Here is a 19,027-nt window from a genome sequence, read left to right on the forward strand (position 1 = left end):
TTACCTGCTGAATCTTCTAAATGTAATCTTTTCAAGCGAAATAATTCCCCTAAAATGGTCTCATATTATATTTTCTCCTCTCTTTAAGAAAGGGAATAAAAACGACCCCGAAAATTATAGAAGTATTGCACTCTTTAATACGTGTACAAAAATTTTCACTTCTATTCTGAGAGAGAGACTAAATACTTGGACCGAAATGAATAATATCTTACCTATTGAACAATAGGCTTATTGAACAATTTGATTTTGTTTCTTTTTTTAAAAGTAAAGGAGCATTCGGAGTCAATATAGGAAATAATAAAGATATTTTATGTTTACTTTATGCCGATGACATTGTCATCTTCGCTGATTCCAGAACGGATGCACAGTCAAAATTGAATATTCTGTCTGAGTACTGTTCAGCAAATTTTCTCCAAGTTAATACAGAGAAGACCAAGGTGGTGGTATTTCGTCCCCCAAAAAAGTTAAAAAAGTTCCCCATATTGAAATTTGGTGAAAGAGATATACAATACGTGTCTAATTATATCTACCTTGGAATCCCTTTCAGTTCTTCAGGTAATTTCAGACTTTGCTCAGATCAAATGGCAAATAAAGGCTCAAAAGCGTTAGGAAAGATTAAAGATATCTTAATTAGAGGGCGGTCTAACACCTGGGAAACCAAAATTAGATTATTTGAATCTATTGGTGTTTCAACCGTACTGTAGTATTCCTCTGAAATCTGGGCCCTCGGTCATCTCGAGAATCTGGAAAGGGTCCAAACTAATTTTTTCAAACAATTATACCACTTGCCCGTGAATACTCCTAACTACTTCATAAGATCTGAAATAGGTTACAAACATCTCAGAATTGTGGCGCTTGAAAGGGTATTAAAATGGTGGGCCAAAGTTCTCAATATGACGTCAGACGATTTGCCCAGACAATGTTATGACGTTTTGTTTAATTATCTGAAAAAATCGCAGTTTAATTGTAAAACAAAAAATTGGTTGTCGTATTTAAATGAAATCTTGACGTGTGTGGGATGTCCCTCAATTTTAGATACGACTTACGATTGTAAAACTATTGCCGATAACTGTGATGACATTCTAAGCAAATGGGTTAATCACTTACAAAGTAAAGACTGAAAGGATCCTTAATTCGAGATATAATAACAGTTACAGATTGATGGCTTCATTTATTGGTGGCGGACAATACCTTAAATACAATTGCAATCTCAAATATATTAGAATTGTCGCCCAATTGAGATTGTCAAATAAAACCCTAGTAAGATTGTATATTGATGGGAAGTCTCACATAATTAATGCGGAGGAAACATGTGAAATGTGTAATTGTAATGAATATGAGTCCCTTTCACATGTACTTTTTAGATGCCCGTATTATAAATTATCTAGAAACCAATTCCTAGAAAGATACAGTGATAAAAATATCAGCGGGGAAGAAAATTCAGTTAATTTGTTAATTATTAATGATTTGAACAAACTGAAATCTATAGCGTTCTTTATGCTGGGCTGTTATTAAAAGAAGGGATTTTGCGTTGAATTTATTTTAAGTTATTTTATTTTACTTAATTTATGTTTCCTTAAAATGTATACTTTAATTTATATGGAGCTATTTATTTATTTACTTGCTTATCTTTAATTAATTTGTTTTCAAAAGGAGTTTATTATTTAACTAATTATTCTCATTTTCATTTATTTCTTTTATTTGTAATGATGTACGAAGCTGACTCTCTGTAATATGTAATATGAATAAATACAGTATTATTTTTTTTTTTTTTTTTTTTTTTTTGGCGCATCAACAGCTGAGGTCATTAGCGCCCGGAGCTTTTTCCAGTGCACTGCCGGCCTCCGGACAGTGTTCTCTCGTTACAGACAACACTGTCCATCACCGGACAGTGAGCTGTAAGAAGCTCCTAGGAAGAGAAAATCTAAGGGTCAGCTGCTGGATTCGAACCCGGGACCTCCGCGTGGGAGTCCAGTATGCTAACCTCATAGCTAATCCCTTCCCTAGTATTATTATTATTATTATTATTATTATAAAGGTATCATCTATTACGAGCTGTTACCGTCAGGCAAAACAATTGATTCAACTGCATACTGCTAGCAGCTAACCAAACTGGACCATGCAATCCGCACAAAACGTCCAGATTTGGCAAATCGCAAAGGTGTCGTCTCCCACCACGTCAACGCCAGACCGCATACGTCATTGACCACGCGGAATAAACTGCTGGGATGTTTTGCTTCATCCTCCGTATTCACTGAGCCTGACACCTTCTGATTATCATTTATTCTGATAGTTGCAGAACTCCATGAACGGAAAAACTTTCGATAATGAGAAGACTGTCAAAAAACATTTTGATTGGTTTTTCGACGATAAGCCACAGACGTTCTACGAACGTGGTATAATGAAGTTGGTGGAAAGATGGCTAGAAGTTATCAATAAGAATGGTCAATATATAATTGATTAAAATTTATTCTGTGTATCAAAAAAATTGTTATTTATTCCACCCTCAAAACCGAACGAACTTATTTGCCAACCCTATATACGTATATATATTTTTTTTATATATGCCTCTATTATAGTCAGAGACATACAGAGGGGGTGTTGGCCTATTAATTATCTAATTCATAGCATAACAAAAAAATGTAAATACAGAATAAAAAAAAAAACAAGAAACAAATAAAAATGAAAATTCAATGTAGAAAAGTTAAGAGAGATTCTAACTGACTGAATACAAAAGAGAGCAAAGAATATATAAGATAGTACGTACAAAATAACTAGCTAAAAATACTACCTACAACTGAAAAATGTTAATAAATGAGATCTTCTTAATAGTAGTAATAAAAATATATATACAAATAATGGTTAATTACCAAGAAAATAAATAGGAAACTTGGAAGATTCAAATTAGAATATATAATTACTTTTAAATAAACAATTTCCTTACTTTAAGAAGATTTAAAAAAATGTAAGAAAATCATTCAGCTTATCTAAATTTCCTGGCTCCAAGAAACTCAGTAAATTTATTAATAGCTCCTCCCCAACGTATGTTAAAATATATTTGTATAAATAGTTTTCTCTCAATGACGTAAAAGTTAGAAAAATTAAAGTGCTACGAGCTAAATCGTCAGGTTCACTAAAAGGACACAGCTTACAGGAGTGACTAAAATTAAACTGAAATTTATTTCTATCCAGGTAAATACTAGAACTTTTTTCATTAGCTACACGTACTTGGGCTATCAATCTTAGTTTATTAATGTGAGTATTAAATCTAAGGTAAGATTCGCAAGAAAAAGAGAAACTACAAATATTTCTATAGACAGTATTGTAGCGACTGTTTAAAACTGAATTGATATCTCGGCTAAATATATTATTTCTCAAAGAATCTAACAAGTTATGTCGATTCTCTTTAAGTGAGTCAAGATCCTGAGTTTGCCAAATATGATCTGCTCCGATGGAAATCAGATACCCTCTCAATTCTACCAATCTGGTATTCCATTGTTATTACACAACTTAGGTAGTCGATATTCAGGCATCTCTAACAAAGATTCCCACAAGTTTAACATCCGCTTAAAGATTTTAAATTGTGCATGACATCTGCCAGCTTCAAGTCTGACATATTAGGCAGGCGTACATTTAGACAAGTGAAAACTTTTATAAATCTTAATTGCCCTCTCTCTAGAATATGAGTACAGTTCGAACCCCAAATTTCAGACGAATAAAGAAGCAGACTCTCAGAGATAGTATCATAGAGATGGGCTTTAGTTTTCCAATCATTACTCTTACATGACTTTAGTAGAGACAAAACAGCGGATGTGGCAGAGCCGTTCTTAGCAAGAAAATATTCGCTGGTCTTAAGAAATTTAGCGGAAGAAAAAAATGGAACGCCCAAATAAGTGAACTGATTACAGTAATCAATATAGTTATTGTAAACTATACATCAGTCGCTTGATATTTGAGAAATTCCCGCCTTTGGCGAAAATCATAGCGTGTGTTTTATTAATATTCACGGTAAGATTGTTCCTCAAGGATGTTTAAACTTCTTTGGACGCCTATCCAGGAAGGTGAGAGCATCACCATATCGTCTGCGTAGAGCAACAAGTGTAAATCTTAGTTTTTAGTCACTGTAAGGCCGGCGGAGTTACGATTAATAAAAAAATAAACGATGTCCAAGACATATAGGGAAAAGAGAAGGGGACTCAAAATTTTCCCCTGCAAAACTCCCTCAGATACAGGAATCTCACCAGAAGTAGAAACACCGTCCGAAATTATCATAGCTGCATTATCATAAAGATTCTTAACCACATGTAAAAATTTCCGGCTAACATCTAAAGAGTATAATTCATACCATAATTTATCGTGGTTGATAGAATCAAAGGCTCTTCGGTAGTCTTGGTTCTACTTAATTTAAGATGAATATTTAAAGCTCCAGACAAGGTGAATACACACTCGCAACACCCTCTAACTTTCTGGAATCCCATTTGCTCCTCGGGCAATTGATTCCTTGATTCCACCCAGTTATATATGTTAGTAGCCTGTCATAAAGAATATTGGTGAATATTTTAGTAATGTTATTAAATATTGCAGTACCACTATAGTTATACGGATCACCAGCATCACCATTTTTATGAATTAACTTCATTCTAATTACGGACCACGGTTTTGAAAAGATTCATCACGAAATACCCGTTTAAAAAGCCGTAATAAAAAATCAATCCAAGATCAATTGAGGCATTTAAAAACTTCATTTGGAATAAGATCCTCTCCAGTTGCCTTCTTAAGTTTAATTTTTTTATACTTAATAATAGTCCATCAAGAGTCCGCATCCAAAACTGGGTCAAAGAATTTGAAATCAATAGACTAAAAAATTGAATTATAAAATTGTTTCCACTCCTGACAGCCAATTCGATTGGGTCCTTGGAGTTTAAATCTAAATCTATTGACAGCGGACCAGAATTCATAAAAGCTTTTTTCATTACATAAACATAATCTGCTTCTTCTTCTTCCACGACGCTACAGTCCTGAAAGAATCCCCTGGTTCCCTCCTCCTCAATCAAGGCTCTCCACTGAGCTAATCCCTTTCTTCTTCTTCCTCGGCGCTACAGTCCTGAAAGGACCAGGGCCTCCTCAATCAAGGCTCTCCACTGAGCTAATCCCTTTCTTTTTCTTCCTCGGCGCTACAGTCCTGAAAGGTCCAGGACCTCCTCAATCAAGGCTCTCCACTGAGCTAATCCCTTTCTTTTTCTTCCACGGCGCTACAGTCCTGAAAGGACCAGGACCTCCTCAATCAAGGCTCTCCACTGAGCTAATCCCTTTCTTCTTCTTCCTCGGCGCTACAGTCCTGAAAGGACCAGGGTCTCCTCTATCAAGAGCCTTCAATCTCCACCTTCGCACACCCATTTTCCTTAAATCCCCTTCGACATTACCGTTTGATGAAACTTGGCAGAAGATATAGAACATCGAAGTTAAAACTGGTGTGCAGATGCTTTCTTTTATCAAGGATTTCGCAGAAGCGAAGGATTCAATATCTGGCAGAAAAAGCCTTACAACAAGCAATCATTGCGGATTATATTTAAAATAAACAAATTCTTTTTCTACTATCCTATCATAGATAGTAGAGCTGTACAGTTTACTGAAGAAGCAGACACTCAAGAAAAGTTCTGTACTCGGATAAAAATTCCTAAGAGAATATGGTATTCGTACGTGAACTCTATTGACAGATAAGAGAAGTAATTGAAGATATGAGCGCTCCTAGCGGCAACTAAAATCAAGGAGGACGTCCTGAAGAGAGGAATCGATATTCCGTGTGTTAGGGGAGCAATACATACACACACACGTAGGCAGAGGGCAGGTTTTCTTGTGTGCTAAAAAAGGGGTGGTCGTAGTTTTTTGTAGTGTTAGGGAATATCCAAACCTATGTGCAAATCAGGAGTCAGTCAGTTTTAAGTTTTATATAACAGTTATTCTTTTGCTGAAAGCAAGTACAAGGTGCGGTATCGTGTCTTTCACCCAGATTCTAACAGTGAGAGTCCAAAGCGATTTCCAGTGCAGGCCGAAACAAAAATAAGCTAGCTCTGTGACGTATTTAGTTTTTAAATTCTGTGAGTGCATAAAATTTTTGCGATATTATCTCGGCGGAAGCATAGGAATAGTTCCCGTCATTTTAGTCTATTTTTTCTATTTATCAAAAAAGTACTACAAGACTTCGTTCATAACAGCTGATCAAAAGAAGGCTGCTTCGTATGCTTAACGTAAAATTCCATTTACTCTACACTGATACCTTCTTTGATTTGCCATTAACAACTAATCACAACTAACAAGAAGCTCCCCAAAAATAAAGTAAGTAATCATGTTTTGAATAAAAACAGTTAATTTTACTTGACGAACTGTGGGGAGGTTACTTTAGCAAGTATTGATTTGAAATCAGCCACAGCTCTTTCACAAACTGATAAATCTAACAAATTTATTAATTAAGTATAAATGTACAATATTTTCAATTTATATAACTAGGAACTAGAATTGAATATTACAGTTCAGGCCCTCATTATTCTATTGAACATTTAAGTATTCATAAAACTGATTATTTTTAATGGCAAAAATAGTGAATTCACTAACTTTATTGTAGTGTTTTTGCTATTATAGTGTAGGCCATCACTTTTCGGCAAATTTAAACCCAGTAATGTACCAGGTCTGACTTCAAGCTCGGCTTCAGGAAGTCATTTCTTAGTAAGTTTGAGACGTGCGCCTTTTGATGACTTCTAGAAGGAGTACTATTTTTTCGATTAAATCAAGAGGAATAATTTTGTTTTTCCTACCAAATCGTAGAGTACTTCGGTTCGGCTGTAATAAATTTATTGCCGGAAAAACATGTTTTGGGGTCTCCTGAAACGAAAACAAAAAATTATTTTTTTTTTTGCTTTTCCTTACTTTTAATAAGAGGAAGAATGGAAGTCGTGTCATGTTTGCTAATTGAGTTTAACCAGAAATACATATGTTTTTAGCGCATTTTTGTCCGAGATTGTGTATGCGAAAACAGTATCTCAAAAAATAAAAATCACAAAAAGTTCAAAATTCGTTGTCAGTTTTGATACTGTTGATTTCTGTCAAAAGAAGGTTTTGGCCAAAGTGCTGCGACTGCTAATGCGAATTTATTGAAGCGATTTTTTTTTCCACTTTCGCAATTTTATCGAAAAATGGCTCGAACGCTTTCCTTTGAACTTGGTTTATCTCAGATCCATGAAAGCCTGTCACTTATTATTATAATTTTTTTTTTTTTTAATTTTCTGACAGTTTTTTTTTTCTTGGAAGTGCAATGCTGTTGTCTTTATCTAAAGTGCTACTCATAAAAAGTTCTCCTTTTTCAAGTTTTGTAGTATTCAGAACATTGCTGCAATTCCAAATTTCGGGATGGACAATTTTACAGGATGGAATTTTCATGAACGTAATAATAATTCTTTTCAAAATCTTGAAGTTAGGTCAAAATGTTTGATGAAAGTTTGTTAAATATTGTAACGTTCTTTTGTCCTTTTACTAAGAAACTTTAACTACTACTAATGACTGCCACTAATGACTGTGGGTTCGATAAATAATAAAACTCGCTAAACTTATAAGTAACCTGATTTATTAACACATTAACATCTACTAGCAACTAATGCTATTCATTACAGTTACCATTTACAACAGTCACAACAGTGTACTGTTACTTACTCACTATGTAAATACACTACAAAAACTGTTCCACGACTGACTGATGGTCCGCACTGCACTGGATTGCACTAGACTCAGCTGCACTAACAAAGCTCTACTCACTAACTGACTAACTGCCCAACTGGCTAACTCTGAAGCACTCCGCAACACTGACTCTCTCAAACTGTCTCTGCCTCACTCCAACTGCGACTAACTGCAACTGTCGCTCACTGCAACTGCCCCACTCCAACTCCGACTGTCTCACTCCCACCTGCGACTCACTAAATGGGAAAACACACACTGCCCTCACCACAACTGGGGCCGCTCCCTTGGCTTTTACACAGTGGTAGACCGCTATAGGCTTCAGTCACTAAACTCCCTAAACAATCTAGCCCTTTCTTCTCTGGCTCAGGTAAAGTCTGGCCTTTTGTTTACACAGTGGTGGACCGTTATAGACTTGGGTCGCTCAACTCCCAGAACAATCTAGGCCTTTCTTCTCTGGCTCAGGTCAACTTCGTTACAATAGTAATTACAAAAGTGCCTAAGAGAAGCAGTGAGTGTGTACACCTGTTTATCGCTTATTTTTGGTTTTGTGCGGATTTCCGGTTTTATGTTTTCTCAGGGAATATTTGTGTTTAGGCGTGTGTACTCAAATACCAAAAAAATAAAAAAAATTGGTAAAAACACGACTTTTTTCAGTTGTTAAGATACTAACGCGATTTTGTTCCAACTACAATATTTGTAATCAGTATTACCAACTACATTAAGAAACAAGTGTACCTAGTGGTCCCCAGTGCACAGAAAATTTCAAACTCTTTTGCTGAAAATAATAAGGAAGTGGCTGAGGAAATCATTTGATTGTGGCTAATGAAGAATTTAGAATTGCCCCTACGGATATTTCAAATTCAGGTGTACTTCACTCTGCAAGATTCTTGAAATACTTGATACTTGATACCTATGCTGACGACCCCGCCATTCTCTCTACCCACTCAGAACTATCTGAATCCCCTAAATTCAAAAGCAAAACAATCAAATAGAAAGCTGGTGCAGCCATTGATGAATACAAATTAATGAAAACAAAAATGTCCACATAACTTTTACGCTCAGGCGTCAAAACGTGTCCAAATGGGTTCTTATTCAACAACCTAATCCCTACATTGAACTTGGACAGTAGACTCAAATGCAACCCACACACGAGACTTAGAAGACAACAAAAGACCCGACGATCATACCTAAATCTAAACTAAGCCCACCCTAAGAAAAAAAAGTAAAGTAGTAAAGTAATCGCCTATTTTTTCAGGCGGGGCCTAACGTCCAACTACCAATTGGGTGTCGTGGACGGAGGCGACTAGCAAACATACTTTACTGTAAATTTCTTTTTATTAACCATTAAATAAAATCCAAGGCCTATGACCAAGAATCGAACCCAGTACCACAATACATATTATTAGCTTCGCAGGTCTCGCCTCTAACCGCTCGGCTACCTTGGCGCCTTCACCCGACGAACTAAACCCTCTTTAAGGATTTATTCAAACTATCTGGACTTCCGGATCAGAGCTGTGGGGCTCATCCAAACCCTCCAGTATCACCCACATCCAATCCTTTCAATCAAATGCCCTCCACCGTATTTTTAATGCTCCCTATTATGTTTCTAACCTCACTTTTTCCAAAGATCTAATTATCCCTTTTGCCACTGAATCTATCCATTCACGATTCCTCGATTTCTATCCTGCCATCCCAATTGAACAGCTGGAACTCTTTCCTCTGTAATCCACCACGTCAACGGTTGTGTTATGTATCGACTATGTCTGCCAGTTTTTGTATCATGTTTACACTCAATTCACCCTTTGTGTATGCCTGATTTACATTTATTTTGTACAAGTAGCAATAAATAAATGTAAAATTAATGTCGTAATGTGGAACCTATCCACAGTACAACTTATAACGATATCTGTATGTATGTAATGTATATAAGATGTTGGCAGTTACTCACCTAAGGTTTAGTAATTTTCTTCGAATTTTAATAATCAATGTATCCTTCCTTATCAGTAAACAAAATGTAGCACTATAAATTATACAAAAATGTCACTTAAGTGGGATATACATATATTCATTCCAGCCTCTAGAAGTGCCTCAAATCCAAATTTTTGGGAAAAAAGTTTAAATAAAAGTTGTACATTTATGTGTTTGTAACACTATACGAGTTTTTCAATATAATTGTCCAAGTGGTTTTCGATAAAATCTCAAAATACTGAAAAATCATTTAGTAAAATAGCATTTCTTGTAAGCCAATTTTCTTTAAATTTTGATAATTTAGTTTTATATTCGGATCTTAGTGCTGTTTAATGCCATCGAATATTAGTGAAATCAAGATCAAGAGGCGTGTCTTCAGTTAAAATATGAACTGTAGTATATTTAGTTATTTTCTTTTGTAGGTGATTTTTTAATTTTGTGATGTTTGTTAATATAAATGTTAATATAATTAATAAAGACAATTATTATTGTTACTAGTGAAATCTGTGTGAACAAACAGTGAGATTTGATGTTCATTTTAATGTTTGAACAAAGCTCAAATAAAATCGGACACGTTCGATTTCACTTTCTAGTAATGCATTCACTTACTAGGGTTTAACTTATGTTTACAGAGAAATAAAACAAATTCAAGCAATTTCGCTCGATTGAAATGCTTCTCTTAATAAAAGTGATTGAAAATTGAACACAGTGTGTTTTATTATAACAAAGAAGTGTGCGATTATACTCGTAGAAGCATCAAAACCTAACATCACTTGTTACAAGTGTGGGATTTGCATTTCGATCGATACGTAATAGCGTTCTTATCTAAGCATTCTGATAAGGTTCTATCAGCATCGCCATTCTACTAAACTCACGATTTTTTTACACTTATATATAATACTAACAAAGAATAAATGTGTTGCCAAAAATTCACCTCGAGTTCACATCGTAAGAACGTGTTTACTGAGTAGGATAAGAATATTTAGTGTAAATACGTTAATTTTTCTGAAATTGTAAAGTAATCGCCTATTTATTCAGGCGGGGCTTAACGTCCAACTACCAATTAGGTGTCGTGGACAGGAGCGGAAGCTCATACACAATATAAACAATTTTTTTTTAACAAATAAAAACTAGTCATACGCAGGATTCGAACTGGGGATGTCCCACTTACAAAGCCACTCTCTTGATCTCTAGACCAACACCCGTCTCATTTTTCTGAAATTGAGTCCTTTTTGATAAAATAAAGTTTTTTGGCCACTTGAATGCGAAATGTTTTCAGTTAATGGACGATTTTCGTCAAAAATCGGAAAACATGTCTCAAAGTAGCAGTCCGTTTTGATGCTATGGTCGCATCTGATGCCAAGGTTAAGGCCGAATTTTTTTTTTATCGGAAGTGTGCTTTTTATTTATGCGATTTTTTCGAAAATTGCTTCAAAGATATTTTTAAAATTTTCGGTAGAATTCAGAACTACCACTTTTACTGTAACAAAGGGGTGGACAAACTTTTTCTGTAAAGGGCCCAAACGTTATTGGTTTATTACCGAGGGCCGTAGTATAATTAATTAATTTATATTTATTTCGGGTTCTTATTTATTAATTGTTTTTACTTATTTATAAAACAGATTATTAATTTATTATAATGAAATTTGTAAACAAATCAACATAAAAACGGCATTAATGACTTCTATGAAATTGTTTCATATCTTTACTTCATCATTTTTTCTAATAAAAATTAAAAAACCAGACGAAATAAAAATAATGCGATTGCATTCATATTTATACGTCAACTGTTGCACCATAAAATAAATAACTAGAGAAGAATCGAAAATCCGTAGCTTCGACGGCGACAAGACGCTCTGTCTGGTGTCAAAGTGGCGTATTAAAAGTCACCCGATGATAAAAAGAAAGAGTGACGATTATAAATATAAGATTTTAACGCTGAGACAATAATTGTACTAGCAAAAATTACCAAAATTTATTAACATCAAATTTGAAATAATATGTATTTAATGATTTAAATTTTTATGTTTTGTGTGGCGGGCCGCACTTTGCCCATCCCTGGTGTAACAGGTCAGTGCTGTTTCACAGAGTGATCCGCCATTACAGGCTAGACACTGTAACTGAGAATAAGCTGAAGAAACAAGTGTACCTAGTGGTCCCCAATGCACAGAAAATTTTAAACTCTTTAGCTGAAAATAGTGGCTGAAAAAAATCATTTGATTGCGGCTAATGAAGAATTTAGAATTTCCCCAATGGATATTTAAAAATTCAGGAGTACTTCACTCTGCAAGATTCTTGAAATACTTGATACTTGAAACATGAAGAAAATAGGAACTACCAATGTTTCTTTTCGTATTATTGCAAAAACGCGCCGCACCTTCCGATTATCAGATCAACTATTATCATGTTTCATACTTGGTATAAACTCAGCGTAAACTTACATAAATAGGTGAGATTGAATGGAAGCTACGAAGTCTATTATGATCTGTAGAAAAGTCCTTTTGGTTATGTAAGTTTAGAGAGAAAGTAATTGAAAACTATCTGCCGTTTGACAGTAATTATATTACTTGAATCTGAGTAACCCTTCTGAGGATATACTCCCAGATATAAAGGAGCTGATGAATGAATTGATCTCGCAAAGAACTTTATGAGAGACACGTGTACAGCTCAAGTTGACTTACAGCTTTTCGAGAGTGGTTTTAACGCGAAATCCAGTGGGACTGGCAACTCAGTATCAATTAATACTTACTAGTGCGTAGCGCAGGTTCATTCTAGAACAAGATAATAAGGAAAACTGTAGGCTCAACGTGAGCAAAGCCTGCTTGATTCCAGAATCAAAGAACTATATGTAAAGACATATAGTAGAAGGACTAAGTAAAATTTTGTTCCAAAAACAGTATGGTACACTACTTCAATTTTCATGTCCTGGGGCTAAATTCTGGATTCACTAATCATTACATCTACATACAAATATGTCATACAATAATAGTGAAGTTCAACTTCTGGTTTCCACTAATTACAAACGATTGGTAACAAAGTACAAATTGATAGTTAAGTTCACCGATTCTAGACAATAAAAATACTTCTTTTCGGGCTTCGTCCACAAACAAGGTCTGTTGTTCCTTCTTCATACTTACACATCTTCACTAGCTGTGATGCAACTAATGAATACTGAAGCAAAATGATTTTTTTTTTTTTAAGAACATTTCCCAATGGTTCAGTTTGTGAAGTAGTGATGAGAGAGGATGAGAATAAGCAGTTATCATTAAATTAAAATTTTATATTTGTATCACATCTACTGCATAAGATTACATAAGGCGGTGCTTGAAACGAAACCTAAATAGATCAAAACTCACATATGTAGCTCCAAAGTTTGTGTTGGCAACAAGTTGCACCGTGGTATTGGGTACCATCTTTAGGTCCGAAATACTGAGTTGTGCCAACAAAACTGATCTCCAAGTAGAATCTGATTTAATAAACAGTCCACATAAGTGTAAAATTATGATATTTTATTTAACACATTTCAAATTGATCTTAGACCTTTCACAGTTTCGATTCTTTCACAATTTTTAAACACTACGACTCTCTTGCACGATGGTAAATTCTTAGACGGCTGTACCCTAGAATCAATAAGATAATTTCTAAAGTGTTGAAACATAGAACATCCTTCATTCAAATTTTGACTTTCTCTGGTTAGGTCTTGAGAAATCGTTGTTACCTATCTATCTATGCATGTTATCTATGCACTTCTCGTTAACACACAACTAAACGTTTACTCTCATCAACCCTGTCAAGATGATACACTTGGTCAGAGATCCTATCTCAATGAATTATAGTAGATTTTTTAGAAACATCCACCGTCTCAAACATTTGGCAATTAGGTAAAAACTTCTTTTTATGGCCTTCACCGTATAGTAGAGTTCAAGATTACAGTAAAACTTATTTTTACAGGCGGGCTTTACTTTCAAATTTCCACCGTTGAACATACCAACTGTTCAACGTTCAACTACGTGCCGTGGACGGATGTGATTAGCAAACATATTTACTAAAAATTTCTCACAGAAACCATAAATAAAATCAAAGGCCTAGATCGGGAATGGAACCCAGTACCACAATACTTCTTAACTTTTGCGAGCCACGCCTTTAACCCTATTTTATTATAGGTTATCGTAACCTACATTTAGTAAATTTCGTAGTTCGACAAAAGCTTATAAGTTAGATTTTTGAGGATGGCCGTAAGTGAATGTCTACTGAGAGTTCACACCAGATATTTTGTTAGCTCATACAGTTTTGTTGAAAGCAATATTTTAACTCATTGATTTGATTTGCAGGTAGCGGTTGGCCGTCAAGACTGGGTCCAACACGAGATAAGGTCAGATTTGAAGTCCGGAGTGCAATAGACAGCGAACTGGTATGTACAGATTTTTCACGTTCGTTTCAATCCTTACAAGGGCAGAAATCTGGCGTTAATATTTACATCAGCTCTTAATGTATCTATTTTGGTGTTAAAACAAATGACCGTTTACTTAAAAAATTTCCATGCACTCTAAGTCCAATCAATAGCTTTATTAATATGCAGCATAACTTAAGTTAATATGCTTAAGTCTCTTTTCTAATAGTCTCTTTTTTTTCTGTGCGGAATAAAATTCATTTTACCAAAAGCTTAAATTGAGGTGCAAACCAATGGTATGCAATGGTATGAGCTAGGTATCCAGGAAGATGCCTTGCAACAGTATTTTATGCCTTAGAATATTATTTTCAATTAAAAACACCCTGATTTTTTTTATCTGGGCATCTCATAGCTAATGAAGGCTCTTGTCTGTTCGCAGGAGGATCAACTAGCAAGAGTTTTAGAAAAGAATACTGAACTTACAATAAAGAATACCAACCTGCAGAAGCAAGTCCAACAACTGCAAAATGTAAGGCAGTTAATTACCTGCGTACTGAATTTTGTTTATACTTGATTTGTAGGCCTTGAATATATTATGTACATGTCTATATTAATTGCCTTCGCTAGAAAACCCAATAACTGTCTTGTACGCACTCGTTTCAAGGGGCTTAGTCGTATGAGATCAGCGAGAATAGCCTGTTTTGGTGACAAATTCTCGTCAGCATGTCCATTGCACCAAATCTTTAGTTAGCTTCGAAGCTCGTAAATTGACTATTGAAGATGACGCTCTGAAATTAATGTACCTTGTCTTGGGACTCAAAAGCAAAGAGAATTATTGGAACAAGCTCTGCCTGATATCAAATCTCTAAGGTTAGACTAAGTACGAAGGTTGTAAAGAAAGAAGTGGTTTTACTGCAGAAAAGCACTCATGAGCTTGGACAAGATCCAATGACCAGTGTTCGTGCGTGAGGTATCCGTTGTGAAAAGTGTGAGGTGTCATGCGGCTTACGCGAACCTTTGGCAACGTTCTCGTTACCATATTGGGTGAATTTAACAGAGTGAGACAATATAGATTGTGGCATATGCTTATGAAAGTGCAAGCTTTACTCTCGTTGTTGCACTGTCAACTATCAAAGTTTACTCGTATGTAAACCTCTAATTTCTTAATGGCCACACATTCCTTGCATTTTGCTTGACTATTCTCAGAGCCTTCCGTCTGGAATAGCGTTCAACTGTTTTGAACGAGGCAATATTTGGTAGGTTTTAGAACATTCTCCGTGTTTCCCGGATATGAGTCTGTGTGAGTAGAAGTTTCCCGGTTAAAAATCGGTTAAAAAATTGAGAAGCCACCGATTTCATGATACTGTAGCCACTATGATTCGCGCATTAAAAGGCACCTTACTGACACCATCCGATGGCTCTCATATATTTGACCAAAGGTGCAGTTTTTTTTTTTGTTCTCTCTAAAACGGCTTTCTGGATTGTTTATGTGCGCTTTATCACTGTACATCCTCATCTCTATTAATTTATTTATTGGTGAGTTGTATTCCCGACGAAATTCCTGAAAAAAAGGATTGGTAAAAATTAAAGGGAGGAACCTCTCGTTGTAAGTCTCAGAGTGATATAAGGTAAATGAAGTTTTTGCGTTCATTGTATTACCACCAAACTATGGCGGAAGCCAAGTGGAGAAGGGGGTGGGCTACTTAAAGGACAACAATAAGAATAAGTAAATAAAATTTAAAGGCCCAAAAGGGAAATGAATATAGATAAATAATTTAAATAACCAAGCAAACAGTTGATCGCCACGCTGTTAAAAAAGAACAAGGGTAAAATGAAATGGTGTCAACAGCGAACCACCATTAAAGTAAAGCAAATATACGAAAAGTAAAACAAATTATTTATTAATAACAATATAAGAACATACAAAAAGGAAGAATAAATTCCACAAAACAAGTAGAGTAAGGAAAGCCCCCCCCAAAAAAATGAAAGAGAGGGAGTGGTTAACAATAAAATACAATTCTTATGACTTAAAATCTATGCCACTCAAACTAATTTAGATCTTATTTTGGCCAACTATGTACACATGAAATTATTTCTGGTAGGATACCTAAGCGGTTTCCTCTTTCTAAGAAACCTGGTGAAAATATTGCCAGTCCTTCTTGCTAGAGCGACACCGGCAGTCCTCAAAGAACTCTATTCAGCAAATATTCTTTTACAAAATCAACAACCATCCTCTCCTCTCTCTCTACTTTACCTCGTTTCTAACCACTTCTACATTTACTTTTCTTTTCTTAAGTTTTCTATTTTAAATCAAAAATAAAATAAAATAAATCAAACATCATTACTGTTTATATTTCCCTTACTAAATTCGGGTAATATTTCGGAATATAGTCTTATTTTTGCCCAAAGTTAACAGCAATATTCTGTTAACACGCTCGACAGTGAACGTTTGGGTTAATATAAACAAAATAAATATAAGAATTGATTTTCGAGACCACAAAAACAATAAATAAATAAAGAATTTATTTTTAAATTTGTTTTAGTAAACTTTTATTTCAATCAAATATTTCTTAATACACCTAATCACTTTATTTGTTAGCAACATACATATTGTAAACATGATTTAATTTTAATTGATTGGATTGATGGGATCAAATCTGTTTTTTATGACGATTAAAAAATAAAGTAAAATAAATGTAATTTTCTTAAATAGGAATGTATTTGCCTATGATTCCGGTTATAGGTACCTACTCAGCTAGATAATTTCAGTTTAATTTTATTTTTTCCAGCCCTTTTTAGCCTTAGTAGTTAAACATTTTTCTTTACTTCTAGTGATAATTGCTTGACATTAATTCATATAGTTTCTGGCTTCCATTAGGTAAACCTAGAAGATTTTCTTAAACACTTGAACTGCCATTGTATTTTTTTTTTTTTTAATTTCAATTCTACCCTGACCATTGCCACTGATGCATAGTCGGGCATCTTAATTAGTGAATTTAGGAGTATTCAGTGTTACAAAAAACCTCGAAACACCTAGTTCTCATCAGCCTGCTACTAATTATTTGATGGGGTCACAACCTTCGTAAGATGTTGTGTGCTTTGCAATAGCTAATCATGATTTCTATTCAGACATATTTAAGATTGTAAATAAACTATACATATTTGCAGGTGAAAGGTAATAGTGAACAACCTCGCCCTTCTGACAAACTGGAGACCATTTTAAAGGTAAATCTAATTAATGTTAATCACAAAACCAAACTCTAACGTTAATATACATCTCATGCAAAAACGAAAAAACTGTAGAAACTTGGTTATTTGAGATTACGTTGCTTAAATTTCTTGATGTCTTCAATTAAGAATAGAGCGATTTGAGTTTTGCTCATTAGGATGGATACAACATTGAAGAAATTTTTGTCAGTTATATGAGATGCAGTTCATACCTTCAGTGTCTGTAGAAGGCCAACAATGGGTTTTCCTGGCTACACTTTGCAGTCAGATAAATAGAGTTTGTTCTTTTATTTCTTTTCAGCCGAATCTGTAAGTAGAAGATAACACAATAATTGTTATTTCAGCAAATGCGAGAAGCAAATGATCGACGAAAAGAAATCGAAAAAGAGCACACGGAAACAGTGTCCCTGCTGCAAGAGCAACAGACAGAAATCCAAAGGAAAGTAGCAACTGCCACTGACAAATCAAAGGCTTATGAAAGTATTGAAACATTACAGGTACATAACAGGTTTATATGTAGTACGTTTATATATGTTTTTAACAGTTCTCTTACTTCTTCTAAAAAAAAAATATGGTGTTCATAAAGATTTTTAAATTCCAGTTTTCACTAGAAACAATCTTTTGGGGTGTCCTGAAACCGAAAAAAATAGTTTCAAAGGCCTATGTGGTACAGCAAAACTAAAAATTGATAATCGCAGAAATTCCAATTTGATATTTGGTCTGAAGCTTCATATAAAACTCTAGAAGTGTCAATTCATGTCTTTTTTTGCGATTTTCTCGAAAGAAGCTATTGTTGAAATAATAAAAAAAAACCTGTAGGTTTGTTAGTTTTTTTAATAACTTTTTTTACATTTTTCTGGGATGTCATGTAGAAGGGTTATAGGAAACGGGGTAGATTCTCAGAAAATATTTATTTTAAGGGGGATTTACCTGAAGCTAACTCATTTATTATTTATCGTAGAAAACCTCATAATAGTAAAGGAAACTTTTAGCAAAAATGTATAAAATTAAAAATTTAGTACTTTGAGAAAAGGTAATGGTAAACCATATTTATTTTACTTTCTTTTTTTTAGTGGAAGCAATGCATCCGTGCAGTTTTTCGATATTAATTTTATACAGCGAATACTTCTTTGTTTCAAGCTCCATTTAGTTTTTTTTTTAAAAAAAAAAGCAGTTAGTCTGTGTGTATCCACATAACTGAAAAACGGGTTCAATCGTACAAAGTTTAAATTCGATAATTTAATATTTAGGTGCCACCTAGTGGGACGCGATTTGTTTTTGGTTTGTTGTCAAAATCGATTAACAAGGAGTGACTACTTTACTGAAACAGCATCTCAGTTTTTACGATATTCTCGGAAATAGCTCAAACGATTTTTTTTTAAACTTGAGTTTATACACTGCACACATGTTGGCCTATCATTTTTATTTACAAAATTTTACTAGAAAATTATTTTAAAAAGGCTCCGACATATGCCCAATTCTTTCATAAATAAAATTGATAAAGAACCTTGAGTAGTTGGAATGAGAGGAAGAAACTTCCTTTTGTACTGAACTTTCGTTAATGTTCTTTTTAAGGGTTAAGTGTTTTTTTTGTTGATGTTAACTGATGAACTATATTATCATGATGGTTATAAAGATATTCGATGTATAAGAAGAACAATCAGTTTGAGAATTTTTAAACGGCTCCTAAATATGTTTCCTGGGTCTGAATAG

The 19,027-nt window shown here is 34.5% G+C and overlaps 1 protein-coding gene across 2 annotated transcripts in view; it reads left to right on the forward strand.

The window, feature by feature from the left end:
* The first annotated feature begins 5,811 nt into the window (after positions 1–5,811).
* Positions 5,812–19,027, forward strand: part of LOC141461622 (RIMS-binding protein 2-like) — a 91,789-nt gene continuing 78,573 nt past the window's right edge. For both annotated transcript variants that reach the window (XM_074142790.1, XM_074142791.1), the window contains exons 1-5: positions 5,812–6,336; positions 14,028–14,107; positions 14,526–14,615; positions 17,255–17,311; positions 17,659–17,811. In XM_074142790.1, the coding sequence (XP_073998891.1) occupies positions 17,662–17,811 (150 nt within the window). In that variant the 5' untranslated portion in view covers positions 5,812–6,336; positions 14,028–14,107; positions 14,526–14,615; positions 17,255–17,311; positions 17,659–17,661. The remainder of the gene's footprint in view (positions 6,337–14,027; positions 14,108–14,525; positions 14,616–17,254; positions 17,312–17,658; positions 17,812–19,027) is intronic.

The sequence above is a fragment of the Rhodnius prolixus genome, unplaced genomic scaffold, assembly GCF_049639745.1.
Source record: "Rhodnius prolixus isolate KJV_2025 unplaced genomic scaffold, Rpr scaffold_12, whole genome shotgun sequence".
NCBI lineage: Eukaryota > Metazoa > Arthropoda > Insecta > Hemiptera > Reduviidae > Rhodnius > Rhodnius prolixus.